General features: G+C 41.3%; 1 protein-coding gene across 4 annotated transcripts in view; it reads left to right on the top strand.

Moving 5' to 3' along the window:
• BICC1 (BicC family RNA binding protein 1) overlaps positions 1-22,981 on the top strand; it is a 338,019-nt gene that overhangs the window by 299,807 nt on the left and 15,231 nt on the right. For 3 of the 4 annotated variants that reach the window (XM_062215389.1, XM_062215391.1, XM_062215392.1), the window contains exons 9-18: positions 2,027-2,158; positions 4,565-4,751; positions 6,851-7,012; positions 7,937-8,133; positions 8,266-8,398; positions 8,926-9,082; positions 11,119-11,284; positions 14,510-14,549; positions 14,927-15,081; positions 22,566-22,722. In XM_062215389.1, the coding sequence (XP_062071373.1) occupies positions 2,027-2,158; positions 4,565-4,751; positions 6,851-7,012; positions 7,937-8,133; positions 8,266-8,398; positions 8,926-9,082; positions 11,119-11,284; positions 14,510-14,549; positions 14,927-15,081; positions 22,566-22,722 (1,486 nt within the window). The remainder of the gene's footprint in view (positions 1-2,026; positions 2,159-4,564; positions 4,752-6,850; positions 7,013-7,936; positions 8,134-8,265; positions 8,399-8,925; positions 9,083-11,118; positions 11,285-14,509; positions 14,550-14,926; positions 15,082-22,565; positions 22,723-22,981) is intronic. The other variant, XM_062215390.1, reaches the window with a different exon arrangement.

Below are 22,981 nucleotides of genomic sequence, written 5' to 3' on the forward strand. Positions count from 1 at the left end.
AGGTGTGACCTTTGCTGTTATTAACTTGCAGAATTCGTTTTGAGAAAGTTTCAGAAAACTCATGGTAGAATTGTTGATAACTTTCCTCTGACAGATGACAACTTATTACTGAGGATTGTAATACATGATTTTCAGAATTTTGTTTTTGTTGTGAATGATTTCTTCTTAGCTAAGCTTATTTTGTCAGAAATTTATTATTATTATTTTGAGAGGCAGAGATGGGAGGTTGAGGGAGAAAGGAAGCAAGGCAGACAAGGAAGTCTCCAATCTCTCTCTAAATGTCCACGGCAGCCAGGGCTGGGCCAGGACAAAGCCAGGAACCTGGAACTGCTGTGGGTTTCTTCTGTGGGTGGCAGAGACCCAAGTATTTGATCCAGTAACCCTGCCTCCCAAGGTCTACAGTAGCAGCAAACTGGAGGCAAAAGCCAAAGGTGGGAATGGAACCCAGGAATTCACCTGCCTTAGCTTCTTTTTTTTTAATATACTACTAATCAGGCAGCATGTTCATATCCAAGGTTATAATAATTACTTTTCATATTTCCCTGCTTTTTTGATTCTTTAGATGTTATTTTTAAATTCAGTATATTTTTCAAGTATTTTTTCAAGCTGTAAATTCACATTCATACTTTGACCATACCTGCCAAAAATACAGGTGTCCAGTGATACTATTGCCTAAAATTGAAAGAAGTGGAGGATAAATTAAAAAGCTTTAACCTGTAGTTTAAATACCATTACTGTTTTTTAATAGAACTGCCTATAACAAAATCACTTTTATCCACATGAGAAATGGTGTATAGTATTTCATTTTAATCCTTGTAGGTTTAACAGTAACTTCTGATACATTATGTACAAACTTACAGGAACCAGTGGGCTGTTACTAAGTATACTCTGCATTAGAGAAAAATGTTAACTGATTCCTGGGCTTAGTAGAGTAGGGACCAGGAAGAAAGCTTCAGAGAGAGAAAAGAAATCTAAACTCTACAGCGTTAAGCCATGTGAGAGTTAAGGGACAATGGTAGTTGTTTATTCTAGGAAGGATGTATGGTGTGAGCTGTATCAGAAGGCTTGTGTTGGTGAAGATCTTTGATAAGATAATGAAGTATAGAATCCAATTAAAGGGGCAGATGTTTAGTGCCCTGATCAAGATCCTGCTTGAGACGTCCATATCTCATGTCTCAGTGCCCAGGTTTGAGTACTGGCTCCTGATTCCAGCTTCCTGGTAATGTGACCCTGGGAGGCAGTGTTGATGGCACAAATACAGGGGTCCTTGTCACCCAGGTGGGATATCTGGATTGACTTTCAGGCTCCTGGCTTTGGCCAGGTCGAGCTCTGGCTCTTGTGGGCATTTGAACAGTGAAACAGCAGATATGAAGATCTCTTTGTCTTTTAATTTTTCTCTCTGCCTCTCTCTCCGAATGTCTGTTTTTCTGCCTTTCAAATAAGTAAATAATAAAAACCTAAAAATTTATAAATGAGTTAAGGGTAGTTGTAAAGTGTAGTTGAGAGGCTATGTTAACTAAGGGGAATGGGCAAACCTATAAACCTATAGATCTGTGGTTGCACATACAAGCTGATCCAAAACGTGGAACTGAGATGCTGAGACATGGTTCGTTTTCATTCAGAATGAACTAAAAGGTCACATAGTCGTTGAGCTATGGCACAAGGTGACTATGCTTGTTGTGTTTGAAAATGTAGTTTCTAGCATCACAGCAAAACTAAAATCAGAAAATAAAGGAGTTTTCCAAGGTGGAGAGAAGGTTAAAAAAACAAAAACAAAAACAAAAACAACCCTCAGGGCCAAATCCAGAAACTTAAGGTACAATAATGTCATCCAAAAATAGTTTTCAGCCACTCAGCATTTTCCCTACACCAGCCCTTTACGCTTTAGGAAGGTATGTAATTTTGCTTTAATATGTTGGTTTGCTCTTTACATTTGTATAATACTGCATTGTTTGTGGTTAAGTTAAATGGTCAGGTGTTTACGTGACTGCCTTTTTACTTCCTGTGCATTCTGCAACTTTTCTAGGGTTGTCTCCCTCTTGTGTTGATGTTTGACATGAAGGAGGAAATCGAAGTCGACCCGCAGTTCATTGCTCAGTTGATGGAACAGCTCGATGTCTTCATCAGTATTAAGCCAAAGCCAAAGCAGCCAAGCAAGGTTGGTTCAGAGTCTGGGTCCTATGGCATCTCATAGTCTGTACAGTTTTATTTTGTATGCAGGTGTGTATTTTCATATACATGACATCAACATTGTATATTTGTGTCATATTTAGTTATATATATGAGTCTGTAACAGTTTTCATTATTGATCATTGTTTTCTTTATGTCTTGGTTTTTGGCATCCATTTTATTGTAATCATTACTTTTCTATAAAATCATGTGAGAAAAAGAGGAAACAATGTTTTTTAATTTGTAATCTGGAACCTCAAGTTTTACTAAATTGCCAGACAGTTGAAAAGGCTATGTACATGTATGTATACATCTGTGTGTACATATCCAATGCAATTAAAAATATTTAGAGTATTTGCTGATGCCAGCCAGTATCCTATCCCCCAAACTTGAAAGAAAAACTGCCCATTGTTTTTAGTAAATACTGTAAGTACTGTCTTATCTCCAGTTCAGCCTCCTTGGAACTTCACCTTTAAGTTACTAGAAAAAGGTCAGTAATTACATGTAGAATAATAAGAGATAAAACTGATGTTTAGTGCTAGTTAGAATGTGGGCAGAGAAGAATGCTCCTGCATTCATACTGGATAAATTGGCTCCACCTCTTTGAAGAGCAGTCTGGGACCATCTGATCACACAGATGCTAATCCTGCTCCTCCTGCACACCTACTTCTAGTCGAACACTCTGAGAACATCTTGGCATCAGCATTTAAGGGACAAGCATGGTATTGAGCAAAGAATGCAAATTGCCTGATACCATGTACTTCATGGTAGCATCCATGAATGTCTCTGTGTTTCAAGGACAAAGCATTGTAAGGAAGGTGCACACCACATTGATGATAAGCTGCCTCTGGGCTGGGAGATAGGGAAACAGAACTATAGAAGTGAGCAAGGGGGGTGTTCAGTTTCTTCAGAAATCAGAAACAAAACCATCTCACTTAAATCCAGGTGCTAGGTAGTAGCTGTTACATTTATCTTAGTTTTCTGTGTTTTAAAAAACCTCTTCAAGATAGAAGGACTTACAGAGGGGAACTGTATTAAGTTTGTGGAAAGACTAGGAGAAAATAGAAGAAAATTCCTGGGCTGAGTTGAGTTCCCTGACTTACTATAGTAGGGAAAAACACCAAGTACTACTATCATTCAGTTTTTAATTTCTGAACTGTAAACCTTATTGTATATGTATAATGTTTATAATATGTATTATATGTGATTTTGTATATGTAGGTACTTAAAATAAGTTGGTGGAAATGAAATTAAAAGATAAGTTTATTTTGGTGCAAAAATGATCTTAAATCCGGGTACACAGTTCCATAACATTTTCGAAGACCCCTTATATTGTGGTATTTATTGTCTAGCTGAAGGAAAACAATCCTAACTTCTTCCAAAGAAAACTTGAAATGTTAGCATTGGTTCTAAGTGTACATGATACCACATGTTTCAAGTTGGAGAACAGGACATCAATTTTGAATATTGTGAAGCTTCATGCTTACTGATATGAGTTGATGAGTACTACTCTGGACTCTAAAAGATCAAGACAGAAAAGGTATCTGAGGACTTGGATATATAAATGTGTACAGGCACAAAAAGAATTCCAGGAGTTCATTTACACAGGAGCAGGTGCCAGGGAAAAATAGATTATAGATGAGAACTCAGAGGCCTTGCAGCATCCCAGGACTGTCTGTTATGCCTGACTGGCCTCCATTCCGATGGCTGCTTTACTCACCGATTTTCTTTACTGTCTACCAGAGACTTTCTCCTTTGAGTTCATAGTTTCAGTTTTCTAGATGAGTACATTCAGGAAAAAAATCCAGATTTATTATTTAGTTCTTTTTCTATAAACTTTGCCATAGATACAGCATTAGTGATGAAGAAAGAGTGGTTTGCAAGGTCTATTAGTGAACCCAGTAGACCATAAATGTCGCGTAAGTGACTGTGACTGTGCAGCTTACAGTGACAAGTTGGATTTGGTTTCTAAAGATGAGATAAGGGAGGGAGGCTTGAATGTGAAGACAGAGGCTGTAAGAGAGAATGGGCTGCGAGGGGGTTGGGTTTCCCATCCTTGTGCTGTCCCTTGGCGGCTGTGCCAAGACGCTGCAGAGTCTCTTCACTTCCCTGACTGAATCATGACTCCCACCTCAGAAGGTTTTATATGTGTGCCTTCCATCACAGTCCCTGGGACACAGGACACACACACGACAAACGGTAATTAACCTACAGTCTTCCCAGAAGGAGGAAACTGAAGAAACCAGTGGTTGGAATTGGCCACTGATTTCAAAGCATGTTACTTTACTGTATGCCCTGCAGTGGGCTTCTAATTAGCATATTCATTTCCTACCTCCCTGCATTCATTGTAGACTACTTGCATGTCACTTTTTTTCCCCATTATGTGTTTTCATAGTCTGTGATTGTGAAAAGTGTTGAGCGAAATGCCTTAAATATGTATGAAGCACGGAAATGTCTCCTCGGACTTGAAAGCAGTGGGGTTACCATAGCAACCAGTCCATCCTCAGCATCCTGCCCTGCCGGCCTGGCATGTCCCAGCCTGGATATCTTAGCTTCCGCAGGCCTCGGACTCACTGGACTAGGTATAAAATTTATTATTACAGCGCCTCTCAGCCACTGGGGAAATGCTTATCTGCTTCACTTTTTTCTTCCATTTGGATCTGCATTTAAAGGCTATTTTTTTTTTTTCCTTTCTTTATCCCTGAGATCTGGTGGAAAGCAACCCAACTTGAACCAGTCTGTTTTGAGTTTTTTGTTAGACTCTGTGGATTTCGGTTACCCTGATTCTTCAAGGTCTGACTGCTTTATTTTCAGTGGATGTGTTTGTTCTTCTAAATTAAGAATGCCATTGAGACTGAAGTGAGCAGGCTGACTCTAATTTATGTGTTTGTTCTCTCTCACATTCGCAATATTGCCACCAGTCCCAAGAGATAAAGATTATCTGGCTTGCTTTTCAGAAAGTAATTGCGATTCTGTGTGGGAGCAGGGAAAGGGAGAGGTGAAAATCATTAGACTCCACCCTCAGCAGTCAGGCCTGCTGTACCCAGACACAAAGGAAAGGTAGTCTGTGGCTCCTGTGGCTGCAGATGGACCTGTGTGTATATGTGAGGCAGGGAGTAGGCAAATGAACAAACATCATCAGCTTGGTGCTCAGATTTTTCAAGAAAGTCACTGAAAAGTCACGGTGTTATTGACGGCCTCATCTGTGCACTGCCGTTGTGCAGGTAGAAACAGCCAGGTTCACTGCTTTCTTTCCCATTTCTCAGTTCCCTTTATATGTGAAGGTATTGCTGTAACCCTAGCATGTCATGTTGATTTGAGACAGAAAAAAAACCTCTCAGTAATCTAATTTTTTAATAGCTATTCTTGCTTTAAAAAATTAAAATGTAGAGGCCAGCGCTGCGGCATGGTGGGTGAAGCTGCGGCTCTGGCATCCACGTCCCATATGGGTGCTGGTTTAAGTCCCAGCTGCTCCACTTCCAATCCAGCTCCCTGCCAGTGTGCCTGGGAACGCGGTGGAGGATGGTCTAAGTGCTTGGGCCCCTGCACCCACCTCTGAAACCTGGATAAGGCTCCTGGGTTCAGCCTGGCCCAGCTCTGGCCATTTTGAAGGTTTGGGGAATGAAATAACAGGTAGAATATCTCTTATCTCTCTCTGCCTCTCCTTCTCTGTGACTCTGCTGTTCAAATAAATAAATCAATAAATCTTTAATACATATATATATTTATATTTATAATGTGATTATGATGCTTAGTCCCTTTACAATTAAGAAGGACTTTTTTCTTGACCCCTGGCCTACTGAAGTCGTTCCTTCTGTGGGGACCTGAACAGGGTCATAATAACGTAGCAGTGCTATGAGACACGAAATACTCACCATGTACCTTTGCAAGAGCCCAATTTGCCCTCTACTAGAAGGGAAATAATTGAGCAAAGATTCCTAGTTATTGTATTTTTAGAATGTTTTCATAGCTGCACCTGCCCTGTAATATTTAATGCTTTATAAATGTATTCCTGCAAACTTGTATCCAAATCCACATTTTATCCTAGGACATATTTTAAATTCCCAAGGGGAAATTTCATTACTGAAATGAAGCTTTGGATATTGGAAATGAAAGCATGGGGTGTGTGTGTGTGTGTGTGTGTAATGTTCATCATTGAGATGGAGCCCAAAGAAGTCATGTATACATTTTGACGTGTGTAAAAAGCATTCTAAGTAGTTTGACCTACCTGCAAATGGCCTTGAGCAATTCCTTGTACCGCAGGGAAACATTTCCTGCTCGATGCTGAGTGTGAGTGTTCTGAAAAGCTTTGTTTGGAAGCAGATGACAAATGAATTACAGAGAAGAAAAAAATGAGTCCACACATGAGCACAGTTCTGCTCATGCTGGCTAGTTGGCATGAATGCAGGGCACTTGGTGGTGCTCAGCGGCCCGACTTGCAGTCTGTCTGTGGGCACACCTGTCTTCCATCGTCTGATTAACAGCTGTTTGTGAATAAACTGGTTCCTGTGTTGGGGTTTGATACATGTAGCATTCCATGTAAATGTTAAGAAAACCTGTCACCCATATTTTATATTTAGAAAATATCAGATGTCAAGCAGCGTTACGAATATCATATTGGTGCTGTTGCTATTTTAAAATTTTGAATTGTGTATGTTGACTTCACATTCATTTGTTACAGGTCTCTTGGGACCCACTACCTTATCTCTAAACACTTCAACAGCTCCAAATTCACTCTTGAATGCGCTCAATAGCTCAGTCAGCCCTTTGCAAAGTCCAAGTTCGGGCACCCCCAGTCCCACATTATGGGCACCTCCACTTGCTAATACTTCGAGTGCCACAGGTCAGTATCATTAAGGCATATCTTCATAGGTGTTATCTTTGCTAAATAAAATTTACTAATGATTATGTTTCCTTGGGGGGAAATGGCTGAAAGCATCATCTACGTAAACAGCAATTTCCTAAAGTGTAAGTTAGTTTAAGGCAGAAGAGCAGTGAGTTCTTCATGTGAGAAATATGTAATTAATCTTCAGATGTGATAAGCAGATTAGGAAAGAGAGCATGGAGTACAGGGAGCAGCATTAGTTACGGGAAAGACCCTGACCTGGAAACCAAGAAGTATAGTCCTGGTTACTCCTAGTTTAGACTAACTGGCTTAGTAATGTGCACCTGCTAAACATGGCTGCTTCCTTCATCTGCGCAGTGAGCAGCTTGGATTAAATGTTCTGTGAATTCTGTAAATTATGTTCCATTTCAGTATTTTTCTGTATTTTTATAGTAACATTAAATCAATTTATAGAGAAATGTCAAACTATAATTCTCTTCTGCATGTGCAGCAGCAAAAATACTGTTTTTCAAAGATTTATTTATTTGTTTACTTATTTATTTGAAAGGCAGAGAAAGAGGGAGAACAGAGCTAGATTTTCCATCCACTGGTTCACTCTCTAAATTGCTGCAGCAGCCAGGTCTGGGCCAGGTCTGGGCCAGGCCAAAGCCGGGAGTCAGGAACACCACCCTGGTCTCCAGTGTGGGTGGCATGGGACCAGGTCCTTGGCCATCTCAAGCTGCCTTCCCAGGTGAATTAGCAGAAAGCTGGACTGGAAGTGGAGCAGCTGGGACTCAAACTGGCACTCTGATATAGGATGCCAGTGTCACCAGTAGTGGCTTAACCCTCTGTGTCATGGCACTGGCCCCCCAAATATGTTTTTTATGGTTAGTGCAAATAGCAATTGCTTACTGAGTTTTTTCCTGTCTAATATTTTTGCAGGTTTTTCTGCTATACCACACCTTATGATTCCATCTACCGCCCAAGCCACGCTAACCAATATTTTATTGTCTGGAGTACCAACCTATGGGCACACAGCTCCATCTCCCCCTCCCGGCTTGACTCCTGTTGATGTCCATATCAACAGCATGCAGACTGAAGGCAAAAAAATCTCTGCTTCTTTAAATGGACATGCACAGGTAATGTCCTTCTGCTGTGATCTCTGTTGTTCGTAAGAGATAAGCCATGGGTAACCTTTTTTCAACCTTCACCTGTAGTGACATTTATACTGGAAAATTATAACCATATCTGCATTGTTTTTATTATTTCAGTCTCTGAATATAAAATATGGTGCAATATCCACTGCATCACTTGGAGAAAAAGTGCTCAGTGCAAATCATAGTGATCCATCAATCCAGACAACTGGGTCTGAGCAGGCTTCTTCCCAGTCAAACCCTGCAGAAGGTCAGGAACTGACTTTTCCTTGAACTTGAGTCTGGTCTGTCACTGGTTTGATAAAGGGAGTTGTGGAGAGTCTGTGTAATAATTGGGAGTTGGTTTTGCTAATTATGACTCATCCTCCCTTAACTGTGTAGAAAGGCAATATCTTAAATGCAATTCCAAAGAGCTTAGTAAAGGTGAACTGAAAAGCACTTTCATGAGAAAGAATCACTTCCATTTCATTGGAATTTCCTAAGTTAAACTGAATGTAATTGTGTAGCCAGAAAGCATTGCCGTCTCCCCCTAAGTAACATGTCTTTTCATAACCCTCTTACCCCTAACAGTCTCTAGTATAAGGGTCTCTTTGGATTGGGTTACTGTGACAGCCTGAATTTGTTAAAGTATCATCTTATAGATGAAAGCTGTTAAGTCTCTGTCAGGCTAACAATACCTCCATAGTGTTGGATTCTGATTTATTTCCATTGCAGGCAACTGTCAGCTGTAAGATGATGTTGGTCAGGTTTTCCACTTCGATTTTCTACTCTCTGCAGGTTGTAACGATGCGTTCGTTGAAGTGGGCATGCCTCGAAGTCCCTCTCATTCTGGGAATGCTGGGGACTTGAAGCAGATGATGGGTCCCTCCAAGGTTTCTTGTGCCAAGAGGCAGACAGTGGAACTACTGCAGGGCACCAAAAACTCACACTTACAGTATGTATTTTAATTTTTAAACCCCTTGGTCCTTGGGAGAGAAGTGTTTTATAAAAGATTGAATTTGTTTTAAACTCAATACTCTGTGGTTCAATTCAGGTTGAATCTCTTCAGTGGCTTATTTTCCATCTTATCTTTTTTTAATTTTATTAAGGAATAACATCTGATGAGTTTCACCCTTTTTAAATCTTTATAGTCCTCCAGTTTGGTTCGTTGGAGTTTATATCTGTATCCTCGAAACCATCTGTATTGGTTTAGTTTTCTCTCTGCTTTTTAGTAATCAGCCTGGGCAGTTTTTACTCTCTGATTTTTGCTGTCAGGCATTTTTCCATTTTGAATTCCTCATTTGCCTTTGAATTTATTTCTTAAGCAATGGTTTCATTTTTCCAAGTTACTTAATTACAGACACTTAAATAAGTGCTTGACAATATCATGATTTAATTTATTAGTAATAACAGCAAGTATAAGTGGGTAAATTGTATTAAATATGACTCTCCCTTGCCGTAGCAGTTTCCAGTGTGTCAACTTTACTCTTTCCTGCTCTAATTCTGTTTGTTTTGATGGTGTCTGCATTGAGAGTTTCTGTATCCCCATCTACCTGAAATTTTCTGCTCTCTTTGTTAGTTCCTTCAGTATTCTTTTTTTTTAACTTTTATTTAATGAATATAAATTTCCAAAGTACAGCTTATGGATTACAATGGCTTTTTCCCCAATTCCTTCAATATTCTTAGAGGGTCTTCATGCAAGCATTAGCAAATACAGTCTTATTCCCTCCCTTTCTTAACAAAAAATCTATTTTGTTTTGTAAATTGTTTGGTTAATTATTATTCTTATTTTGCCCAATTCTATGTTGTGTTTTTCTTTATATGTCTTTGGTTCCCCAAATTAATGTTCTTTAATGTAAGTTAGAGAAAAGCTTTGGCTTTCTTCAGTGTATTGATGCACCTGAAGTATAAATGTAATCCTTTCATCATTGTGACGGTTTCAGACCTTATCACCATCTCCAATCTGGATTAAGCTGCTGCCTCCAGAGTGGGCTCCCACCTCCAGCCTCTCCTCTTTTTTCTTTTTTTTTTTCTTATGTGAGTTTGATCTTGTCTCACCTGGCTTTACACCCACCAGTGGCCTGCACTGCACACTCACATTCCTCAGGCACTTCCCTCAGAGTTGCTGTTCTCCTCGCCTTTGGCATCAGTTATCTTGCAAACACCCTCAAGGTCCCAGCTCCTATGCTTTCTGTGAGGCTTCCGTCAGTGGTTGGCAAGCACCGTTCATTGTTCCTCCCTTTGTCTTCCAGTAGCCTTTTCTTAATTCCTCTGGCACGGCAACTGGATAGTTGAACCAATAAAACTGTGAGCAGATGAACCAGTCAGCTCTTTGGTTCTTGCTACGTATCTCTTTTTTCTCATCTGAGTCTAACTTCTAGTTGGATTTGAAGCTGAGGTGCTTATATCCTGCATGTATCATATGTTCAAATCAAGGTAATGACTGCTCATTGTAAGAAGCACTTTCATGCTCTCTGCCCGTTGCCCTGTGTAGGCTTTGGAGAATATTTCTTACTCAGAAGCTATGTCTGTTTGTTAGCAGTATCGTATGTACTTCACGCACATGTATTACTGTTTCGTCATTCACATAGCTGTAGGTCGACTCAGGCTCTGCTTAGACTTTGTATGTGTGCGTCAGTGATATCTCCTTGCTATATAAAAGCTGTATATCTTTTCTGTATGTCTGATCTATTCCAGATGCAGTATAGCATATCTGCTATATGTAGTATGTATGAATATATATCTTGAAATGCTTCTGAGCTCTAGAAGCTCCTGGTTCAAATCCCTGCCTCCATCATGCACACTTTAGAGGTGTGACCTTGGAAGGGTCATTTGTGAGATGGAAATGACATGAGTCTCTATGTAGCATTGCTGTGAGGATTAAGTGAGATAATACGAGTAACTGGTTGACAGTGGTCAGCATGTGTGGTGTACGTGGCACATTCATTTGTATATGTAGTAGGATGCTAAATTCTCAAGTTTGTCCCACAGCAGTGCAGACAGATTGCTCTCAGACCCTGAGCTGAATGCTGCAGAAAGCCCTTTGGCTGACAAGAAGGCTCCAGGCAGTGAGCGAGCTGCAGAGAGGGCAGCAGCCGCCCAGCAGAACTCGGAGAGGGCCCGCCTTGCCCCACGGCCATCGTACGTCAACATGCAGGTAATGCTAGGAACACTGGAAGGGCATGCAAACATAGGGTGCAGGGGTCCGCGAGTGAGTTCTGTGAATATTAAGCAATAGGGCAGAAGTTAGGTTTTCCTTCTGCAGACTGGTCAAAATGAAATTAAACTATATATGCAGAAGTTAGGAATTGGTTTTGCTATGAACATTAAAGATGAAGTGCAGAATTTAGCGTAAATGAAGATTATTTTAAATATATTAAAAATGTACAAAATGATCAGTGTCACTGTGTCTTAGGCAACTAACATCATTCTGCTGTTACTCGAGAGATTGCATTACTGATATCACTGCCTTGTGACATAGTCTTGGATAAATAGACATAATACGCCATCTGTGAAATTGAGGTGATAAATTTATTTGGTGCCATTTACAGATAGCTATGAAAATAACTAATGTGAAGTTTTAGTTCTTTGAAAGGAGATGCTGAGTATTATTGATGATTGTATTGGTTCACAGCTTTCCTTGATCATTTCAAACAAATTCTTCAACAAAGGCTTCCTCTGTCTTTGTTTTAAAACTGCCATGCTAATTGCTCAAAATAAAATATTGACCATGAAATTGAGAAATTTAATTTCCATATGTGTCACAATATGAAAAATAAGAATTTTATGCATAATGTTTTTAGAGATTCCTATAAACATTTGATTTCAGCATCAGAATTACTCGGTAGACTTAACCTCTTCATAGAAAGAAATCTATCACCTTCATCCCTTCATCTTCAAAAGAGAAGAACTTATTTTTCTTTTTTTTTTTTTAATAAAATCCCACATACAAAAAAGCTGTCATAAGTATGTCAAAAAATTAATTCATGGAACCAAATTATACTATTGTAATTCCAGTGCAGGCTACTATACAGTCCTCCTTGTGTGCTCTTTTTTTTTTTTTTTTTTTTTTGACAGGCAGAGTTAGAGAGAGAGAGAGACAGAGAGAAAGGTCTTCCTTCTGTTGTTTCACTCCCCAAATAGCCACAACAGCCAGCACTGCGCCGATCTGAAGCCAGGAGCCAGGTGCCTCTTCCTTGTCTCCCATGTGGGTACAGGGCCCAAGCGCTTGGGCCATCCTCCACTGCCCTCCCGAGCCACAGCAGAGAGCTGGACTGGAAGAGGAGCAACCAGGACTGGAACCAGCGCCCCTGGAGGATTAACCAAGTGATCCACGGCGCCAGCCCTTTTTTGTTTGTTTGTTTTAAAGATTTATTTATTTGAAAGGCAGAGCTACAGAGAGAAGAAAATCTTCCATCTTCTGATTCACTACCCAAATGGCTGCAATGGCTGGACCTGGGCCATGCCTAAGCCAGGAGCCAGGAGTTTCCTCTGTGTCTCTTAGCTTGATTCAAGGGCCTGAGGACTTGGACCATCTTCCATTGCTTTCCCAGGCGCATTATCAGGAAGCTGGATTGTAGGGGAGCAGCTAAAACTCGAACCGGTGCCCATATGGGATACTGCCACAGGCCACTTTGTAGCCTGCTGAGCCACAGTGCCTGCCCCCTTGTGTTTGTGTGTGTGTGTGCGTTTAAAGATTTATTTATTTGAAAGTCATAGTTACACAGAGAGAGGAGAGGCAGAGAGAGAGAGAGAGAGAGAGAGAGAGGGGTCTTCCGTCCAATGGTTCACTCCCCAGGTGACCACAATGGCCGGAGCTGCGCCAATCTGAAACCAGGAGCCAGGAGCTTCCTCTGGATCTCCCACGTGGGTACAGGGGCCCAAGGGCTTGGGCCATCTTCCACTGCTTTCCCAGGCCATAGCAGAGAGCTGGATTGGAAGTGGAGCAGCCGGGACTCGAACCAGCACCCATATGGGATGTCAGCACTGCAGGCGGCGGTTTTAACTGCTACGCCACAGCGCTGCCCCCCCCCCCCCCAACACCTTGTGTTTAATCCTTTGCATTTGAGACTTTTTTTGAGTCGTTAGGTGTACAAAAGCTCTGGCCTTCAGTCTCTTGACTGCTCTTGGTGTGATTTATCTCCAGATTTCATTTAGCTCACTTCCTAATTTAGCTTATAGTTATTTCTTTCAGCCAATCCTTCTAAACTTGTAAGTCACTAAAGCTGTTAAGCGATCATGGATTCCTTGTTGCAAGTTCAGCGTGATGTCTGTAAATTCAGTAAATACTTCTGAACAGTGAATTTAGGTTCTCTCCCCACCTTGCCCTTGAACGTTAATAATTAAAAGTTTTACTTCCAATGCTATTTTAGAACTAGGATTTCAAAAATGTCTTCACACTGTTGTATCTAAAGATTTGGCTCCTCCTATTTATGTCCATGTTGTTGGAATTATTAGATACCCTGGTTTGTCTAGGACAACACTATTTTATATCCTGGCCTAATGATTCACAGCGTATTTCACTCTCAGAAGTGTTGTGTTTCAGACCATGAATTATGTGGGCACCTTACCTTAGTCTCCCTGAGAGAAGGACAGAAAACTCTTATCACTTGGCTCTTGACTGTCTTTGTTGGCCTTTGAGATGTCCTTAAATCAGGTCCTACCTAGCTACATTGGGGAGCTGATAAGATTAATGTTTGAGCTAGAACTATATTTCCACTACTTTCTTTAGAAACACCCGTGGTAGACATGCTTGCAACAGTGTTACTGATGCACTGGTAATGGAATAAATGATGCCATCCTGTGCAATAGATGTAACTAGGTTTAATGTCACTGTATTGCCAAATGCCTTTAGAAAGATAGATTGCCATTAATCTCATTTCAAAAGCAAAGACTATACTAATTAGGCCTCAAAATTTCTGAAGTTACCTTGATGTGAGACCATTTCAGGCCATGCTTATCTGGATAAAGAGGGACTTTGAGACACAAAGGAGGCCAAGGGATAACTTAATAGCATTTTGGTGTATTTAGAAATGGCATAACTCTTACCAAGTTATTCACTCACTTTAGCATGTATTGGTCCTGGTGTGGTAGATATTCATAGTAAAAAGAACTTTGTTTTTCCTCTTTGGAGAAAAAGTCTAACTTGTTTCCTGCAATGTCTTGAAGTCAGAAATAGTAATTTACTATTATAGTTAAGTAGTTTTGAAAGGATGTAGATTTGTGAGACTTGGATGGGATTTCTGTCACATGGTGCAAAGCTTAGCCTATATCTGAGAAATACTCATGGGACATGGTTAGAACCTTTGTTCTATAACCATTGGCTTGAGCATTGCATAACATTGAAAGAGATAGACAATGAAAATATTTTCTCTCTTTTCAGGCATTTGACTATGAACAGAAGAAGTTACTAGCAACCAAAGGTATATGATGCAATCATGATCCACATTTTGCATTTTAATGGACTCATAAATGATTTTTAAGTATTCCTTGGTAAATTGAGAAACCAGATGCTCATGATAATAAACCCAGAATGTTTGTGTTCAAATTGTACAAGTTTTGTTGACATTGAATGTATTTTGTTGAATCGATTAGCATGAGATCAACTGAGAATTCATGTAACATTTTTTCACTTAATATTATTTGGGTGTTTTATTAAGATATTTTAGGCATTTTTGTTAAGAAGTAGCATTCACTGGTAATTCCATTTGTGTCTATGCAATAACACTCATCTTCAGTATTTTACGTAAGAAGTGAGTTAGACATAACAAGCATTTGTTTTATATTCCGTTTTCAAAAGCAATGTTAAAAAAACCAGTTGTGACAGAGGTCAGAACACCCACAAATACCTGGAGTGGCCTGGGGTTTTCAAAATCTATGCCAGCTGAGACCATCAAGGAGCTGAGAAGAGCTAATCACGTGTCCTATAAGCCCACGATGACAACCACTTACGAGGTTTGTAGCATCATGGCCTTGGATTCTTCCTGTGTGTTCTGTCATCCAAGGAGGACGCTTGTTCCCTCTCCTTCCATTCTTTATAGGGAGAAGTGATGACTGGAAACTTGTTTCTATTCTCTCCCTGTGAACAGACTCTTAGAACTTGGTGAAGTCGTACATCTTATGGTCTTTTACCTGTCTTCTGTCAGAGTTGTTGATGGGCTCTTATGGGAAGGTCTAAGTTAGGATGAGTGTCTGTTTTGCTGAGGGAGAGTTGTGTTATGAATTACAGAGTAGGCCTGAGATGAAGCAAAGGGCAGATGTGATAGCCATAAAAATGTAGAAAGGGTCCTTTCCTCCAAGTGTGTCACTAGGAAGGCCACCGTAGGGGAAAAGGGCAAATATTCAACAAAAACAGGTCTGCAGATATGAGTTTAAAATTCAGTGTGTTCAGATGTGCCAGGAACACAGCAGGAAGTATCTCTCACAAGAGCTCCAAGATTTTTATGCTTCCCAGATGTTGGCTGCACTGCTCAGGGGTGGACAAGGCAGCTGGCATTTTTGCCATATGGTGGAGCAATCCAGAATTCCATCTGCCCCAGCCAGACGACGTGTGACCCACGAAGCAGGCCTTCTCTGTTTGAGGGTGTCCAGTGTTTGTGAGGAGCCCTTTGGAGTCAGGAGAGGGGTGGGCTAGAGGGCAAGAACATGTATACACCACACACTGGTGAAGTGTACAAACCAAATCATGGATGGAAATGACTAATCCAGAAGTCAGAGTGTTCGACCAGAGTACCGTAGGCTGAAAATCAAATACTCGTTGAAGGTTGTGGAATTGTTAGTCTAGTAACTAGCATGTGTAGGTTGAATGGTTTGAATGGTGGAGAACTAGCATGTGTAGGTTGAATGGTGGAGAAAACTCCACCCAGTGTCTTTGAATACACCAGACTGCTGGTGAAAGGCAAAAGCAAACATGCTATTTTTTCTCCTTCTGTCTCTTTCAGAAAGTGAAAAGGAAGTACTAAAAAGAATAGTCCCCTTTGCATTTCACCAGCAGTCACAGTAGCCACTGGGCAGGTGTAGTTAAATTGAAGCTACCTTCAGCAGTGATGATATGAAAGTGATATGAAAAATGTTCGTGTTGTGAGAGGTAGCCTCCCCTGTCTGCCATTATAGCTGTGAGCGAAAATAGACATTCCCCGCTTTTTAAATTTTTTATTTATTTCTTTGAAAGGTAGAGTTAAAAAGATGGAGAGACAGAGAGGGAGGGAGGTCTTCCATCTGTTGGATCACTCCCCAAATGGTGGCCATGGCTAGAGTTGGGCCATTCCGAAGCCAGGAGCCAGAAGTTTCTTCTGGATCTCCCACGTGCATGCAGGGGCCCAAGCACTTGGGCCATCTTCTACTGCTTTCCCAAGCCACAGCAGAGAGCTGGAGTGGAAGAGGAAAAGCTGGGACACGAGCAAGCTCCCATATGGGATTCCGGTGCCAGAGGTGGAGCCTTAGCCCACTGAGCCACAGCACAGGCCCCGACACATTCACTTTTATTAGCCAAGACCTTAAAACTGCTGTACTAATCTTTAGCGACATTTTCTGTTGTCACCAATTTCACTTACCATTGCTTTTGACAGATATTAAATGAGATATTAAATGAGATATTTAACATGAGAAATAACATTCACTTCTAAGATGAACCATATAACAGGTTGAAAATAAGGATTATTTCAGCAAAGAACTGGTCACATGCAAAAGTTCTGTGGTCTCAGAACCACCTGGAGCAGATGTGTAGCTTTGGCAAAGAACTTCACTTCCAGCGGCTTATTTTCCTATTTGGGTTGCACTGAGGAAGAATCAGAGACGTCCAGTGCTCGCCACTGTGCACAGTAATGTTCTTAGTTATGTTGATCATCCATTATTTATTATTTGCACTGGAAAACTGGACCCCAAACAAAACCAAGGGCTGACAGACGACAGACGAGCTTATTTGTGTGCTTGGTCGTCAGTGGAGGTGTTAGTGAAGGTGTCCCTGCATGTTCAAACTATTTATGGCTTTTAATATCCGATGAAGTACTTCAGAGTATTCTATGAACACAGAATGTATTAGAAGTAATTCTGTTACTTCACACTACATAGTTTTTTGTAGTTTAGAAGGTGAATTTTCTTTTTTAAAAAAACTTTTATTTAATAAATATAAATTTTAAAAGTACAACTTCTGGATTACAGTGGTTTCCCCCCCATAACCACCCTCCCACCCACAAACCATCCCACCTCCTACTCCCTCTCCCATCCCCTTCTTCATTAAAATTCATTTTTAATTATCTTTATATACAGAAGATCAATTTATTATATACTAAGTAAAGATTTCAATAGTTAGCACCCACACAGACACACGAAGAATAAAGTACTGTTTGAATACTAGTTTTATCATTAATCCACATAGTACAACATATTAAGGACAGAGATCCTACATGGGGAGTAAGTGCACAGTGACTCCTGTTGTTGATTTAACAGTTTACACTCTTATTTATGATGTCAGTAATCAGAAGGTGCATTTTCAACCACAAACACCCAGAGAGGAAAGAGGGCCACAGACTGGTTAAGTGTCTCCCTGAATGTCATGGTCGGTACGCATCAGCAAAAGCACTCGAGTCCATTTGGATCTTCCTGGGGCTGACACTGTGGCGGAGTGGGTGAAACCACTGCCTGCAGTGCCAGCATCCCATATGGGCGTTGGCTCATGTTCTAGCTGTTCCACTTCTAATCCAGCTCTCTGCTGTGGCCTGGGAAAGCAGTGGAAGATGGCCCAAGTCCTTGGGCCCCTGCACCCACATGGGAGACCCGGAAAAAGAAGCTCCTGGCTCCTGGCTTCAGATTGGCACAACTCCGGCCATTGTGGCCAATTGGGGAGTGAACTAGAGGATGGAAGACCTCTCTCTCTCTCTCTCTCTCTCTCTCTTTCTCTCTCTCTCTCTCTCTCTCTCTGTGTGTGTGTGTGTGCGCAACTTTCTCTTTCAAATAAATAAATCTGTAAAAAAAAAAGAAAAAGAAAATGTCTTCCTGCTTCTCCTAACTAATGATCTAGCCCAAGAGGATACATAGCTGCAAGTGATCTGTCACTGATCTAGAGCCTTGTTGCCATTCTTTCATGGAAATAAGAATTGCTTGACAAAAATACAGGTTGTTCCTGTAGGCTCTCAAATGGCAGGGCAAGAGTTAAAGCCGGGGGTCTGTGTTTTCGGCACGAGATTCTGAAGCAGGTGCCACTCAGGAAACACTGCCGCCATGGGCCCAGCACCAGGGGGCATGCTGGCACAAGTGGGCAGGGGACCTAAAATACTCTCCAGCCCAGCATTTGTCCAGGGCAGGCAGGCAGTGTTCTGCAGGAACCGATGTGCAGGGACTCGGACCCAGTGCCTCAGCCTCTTCCTGTGGCTTTTCCTGCATTTGCTGTCTTAGGCAAGCGGGCTCCTCTATCCTGAACACTGTCGAGCAGCCCATTCACACTGAAAGAGGTTGCAGGAGGAGCAGGTGTGGCCAGAGGATTGGGAGATGAGCATTCACTGTGTCATCCACTCCTTTACTCACTGCTGATGGAAAGATGGGACCAGGGTGTTCTTAGGAATGGTGCTTTGGGTTCTCTCCGGTAGATAGGACTTGAACGTTTTCTCATACAGCTCTAAATCCATTGACGTTAAAGGAGAGGACCAAAAAAAAAAAAAAAAAAAAAAAAGATGGGAGGGCAGGGCTGAGCCTCTCATGTAATGTTACCTAATTTTCTGCAGCAGTTGCTCCTGCAGTGTGGATCCCTCTCCCTGTCTTCTGCCATGACTCAGGGATTAACAATACAGTGTTGCTTCTATGGGTCAGAATGTGGGAAATTATCTGGGGAAGAGTGGAGAGAACAGCTTTTATAAAGAAGAAAGATCACATCTTGGCTCCCAGCTTGGATACTGCCATACAAGGGAGATACTGATGGAATTACTGGCTCCTGGCTTTGACCTGGCCCTGGCCCAGCCCCAGCTGTGGCAGGCATTTGGAGAGTGAACCAGCAGATGGAAGAGCTCTCCTTGTTCTTTTGCCTTCCAAATAAACAAATCTTGTTTTGTTTTGTTTTTATTTGTTTTTTTTTAAAGCAATCATTTATTTATTTAAAAGAGTTACAGAGAGAGACAGAGAGTCACTGCTGATTCACTCCCCAGATGGCCACAATGGACAGGTCTAAGCCAGGAGCCAAAGCCTTCATCTGGTTTCCCACATAGGTGGCATGGGCCCAAATACTTGAGCCATCTCTACTGCTTTTCCCAGGCCATCAGCAAGGAGCTGGATTGGAAGTGGAGCAACCAGGACACGCACCAGTGCCCATGTGGGATACCAGCATCACAGGCGGTGGCTTTGCCTGCCACAACACAGTGCTGGTCTCATAAACCTTTTTTTTTTTTTTTTAAAGCACTCATATATTAAATTGAAGGGTGCCTAGAAATACCAGGCTTTTCCTAAAAAAATTTTTCTCAAGGAAAAATAAAACCAGAAGAACAAGTAGAATACTGTCTATAAAAAAATGTTTCTCGAGTAGGCCGTGACAGGGGAGGGGTGCTTGCTCAGAATGCCAGGGACCATGAGTTTCCTACTCTAAGAAGTTTGCTTGAGGCAAGAATTTGATACTTGTTTAATATTATTGGGAAGCTAGACTTGAGCAAACTTTTCCAGTTTTAGGACAGTTTGAGAAATTGGCCCATTCCAAATGTACTTTCAAGATTTTTTTGCTTTTTCCAAGACTCAAATGTATGATCCTGTCCACTTGGTGTTGTATTGGGACATCCAAAATCAAACAAAAGGCTTTGAGTTGCACTACCTCCGTGACAGCAACAGAACTACCAGAAGAACTGAGGTTTTCCATTTGTTTTCGCTGCCCATGTCTTAAAAGCATAAGTAGTGATCACATATTCTTGGGAGCACATGAACACGGAATCAAAGGTGGTTTTCAGCTTCCCCAGAACTAACAATAATGAGTGTTTCAAATCTTAAATTTCATAGCATGGAGGTGATCTCTTTATGGATATTTTAGTTAGCTCATAGATAAGTAACAAACACCAAAACACTATGTTTTTACTTAATGTTTCTAGATACCACCATATGGAACCAGGTTGGGTATAGCTGTGTGGATTAAAGCAGCCTAAAGTTTGGAGCAAGTGGTTATGTACACTCAAAAAAAGATGAGATACAGACTTTTTAAATATGTAAATACCAGGTATTGACAAATTTATGCTTCCAGAGTTAACAGTTTTCAACATATTCTTATTTCCCTTCCTGCATTGGATTTCTCTTAGTTCAAATGTAAATATTACAGATATTTTCATTGGAAAATCATTTCTGGAGTCTCAGGAGCCTTCATCTCCCCATAGTCCTCCCTAACAGTTGGCAAAGGCATTCTGTGGATGTCAGGAAAGAGATATGTGAGATTCTTTTCGTGATTCTAAAAATACTAAGCCTTTTGTGCTCCAGGCACAATTCTGTGCACCTCAAACAGTTCCTAAATACAATGTGCTTATATTCGTGGATAGAGCTTGCTTTCTGGAGAGTAGAAACAACACAGTAAACCTGAAAGCATAAGGTGATGAAAGTCCTCGATACGTGTGAAACAGAGGTACATTAGAGTAGGTAGTCTTTTAAGCTAAAACCTATATGAGAAGAAAGGGCTAGCCTTGTGAAGATCTCAGGAAAGAATAATAGGCCAAGGAAACAGCTGGCATGATCACCCCAAGTGAGAACAAGCCGGTGAGTTTGTGAAGCAGAAGATGGGCAGGGTAGGGGAGCGCAGGGTTGGTGATGAGGTGAAGTACAATGGAAATGCTTTGTAAGACTTAGCACAGATACATGCTTCATTATAGTTTGCGTTTAAAAAATCCGACCTCATTGCTTTTCCAAACATTTATTATGGGGACAGAGCAGCATGAGTAGTCTCCAAATGGGTATTAAGGAGGCACTTGGTAAGAGTGGTGGATATGGAGAGAAGTGGTAAATATGCGGCGTGTTTAGAGACGATGTTGATACAGCTTGTTGGGATGGATTAGATATGTGAGGAATGAAGGGCCAGCCAAGGTTGTCCCTGAGAATATTGCTGAAGCAACTGGATGGATAATGGAGTCACTTGCTAGGCTGTAGGAATCCTGGGAGAAGAGTAGGTTTGGGGGTGGCTGGTGGGGATAGGTAATCAAAAATTTGGTTTCAAGCACACTAAGTTTAAATTCTTAATAAGAATAAAATGGAGAAGTCAGATTGGCAGCTCTCCAATTCTAAATTTTAACAGAGCAGTCTCATTTGGTAGAAATTTGGGAGTCACTGCTGTCAGTAGGCTGTGAAAGAAGTAGGGTTTACTTAACGGGAAAATGAGAGAAAATAAAAGGTCTAGAACCATGCCACAGGATAATCTGACATTTCAAGTGAAGAGGAAGAAGATCCTACTGAGGATCCAGAGAGAAAGGATGTCATGAGGCCATCATGAAAGAAGTGTTGAAAGATGAGCATAGTCAGCTGTGGTTATGCTGTTACAAGATCGAATTGAGTTTATTGAAGTGAACAGTAAAAGGATTTTCGTGCAGTTTCCCAATGGACATAAAACTCTGAAAGTCAGAGAATCCTTTGATATTCTAAGTAGTACAAAGTAGGGGGCCTGTAATACACTGATTAAATACATGGTTAAAGGAGTGAATAAATGCAAGTGCAGTGCGAACTTTGAGGTGTTTTACATTATGTTTAATTTGGATAGTTAAAGGTGCATTATTCCAGGTATCTGTTATTTGGGTGAGATTGTATACTCATGTGGGAGATGGTGATATAATGGAAATGCTAGCTCTTTCTCCAGCCTCCTACTCCAAGAGGGTACTTTAAGAAGTTCATAGGAAATGGAATGGAGTTTATTGTGATATGATTTTTAAAATTATGCACATGAGAAATCTTCAGAAAGTTTGATAAATGCATATTGTGAAGAAGAGATATACATGGATTTCAAAAGTGTTTTTCACCCAAATAAACTTATAATTCCATTTTCCATGAAAGTTTTAAAGTGCCTGTAGGAGTGTGATCCTTCCCAAAGCCTTGGGTCTGTTTGTGCCCCATTCTCATGTATCCTTAGGTGATTTCAAGGCAGAGAGTCTGCCACACCAGAGGGTAGATTTCCTGAAAATGGGGAGGAGTCTCATCATGCGCTTCTCATCTCCTAGGAGGGATTCTTTACACAGGGGCTCTGGGGCTCTGGCTGCCCTCGTCGTCAGCCCCCCACGGTGTCTGTGTATGCATAGCACCATGTATCTAACCAGATGTCCTTGGCTGCTGGAGGACAAGAGGCCACTGGAGGGTATGGCAGTCCTCCTGAGAATCAGCACGGCCGGCAGCTGCAGGGGTTAGCAGTGGAGGGCAGTGGTGTGCAGTGGATTCTTTTCTCCCCCCACCCTGAGAACGCCAGCTTATTAAACACTTTCTTATCCGGTTTTGACTATTCACAGGGCTCCTCGGTGTCTCTGTCACGGTCCAACAGTCGTGAGCACTTGGGAAGTGGAAGCGAATCTGAGAACTGGAGAGACCGAAATGGAGTAGGACCTGCAAGTCATAATGAATTTGCAGCCTCCATTGGCAGCCCCAAGCGGAAACAAAACAAATCAAGTGAGCTGTGACTTTTTTTTCGTACTTCTTGGCGTGATCAGCTTTGACTTTGGTTTGAGGTGATGTTGTATATCGCTAGCCTCTGTGACGTCCAGTGCTTGGTGTAATTCACATGCAGCCTCCTTTGTGAAGCAAGCCTGCCTTCTTTCTCCTGGCGGTGCTCATCACGTAGTTCATGCCCCTCGTTGCATTTTGGCATGGTTTCTCTCCAGCAGTTGTGGTCTTGAGCACATGGTTTCTCTCCAGCAGTTGTGCAATT

This window comes from Lepus europaeus, chromosome 17, assembly GCF_033115175.1.
Source record: "Lepus europaeus isolate LE1 chromosome 17, mLepTim1.pri, whole genome shotgun sequence".
Taxonomy (NCBI): domain Eukaryota; kingdom Metazoa; phylum Chordata; class Mammalia; order Lagomorpha; family Leporidae; genus Lepus; species Lepus europaeus.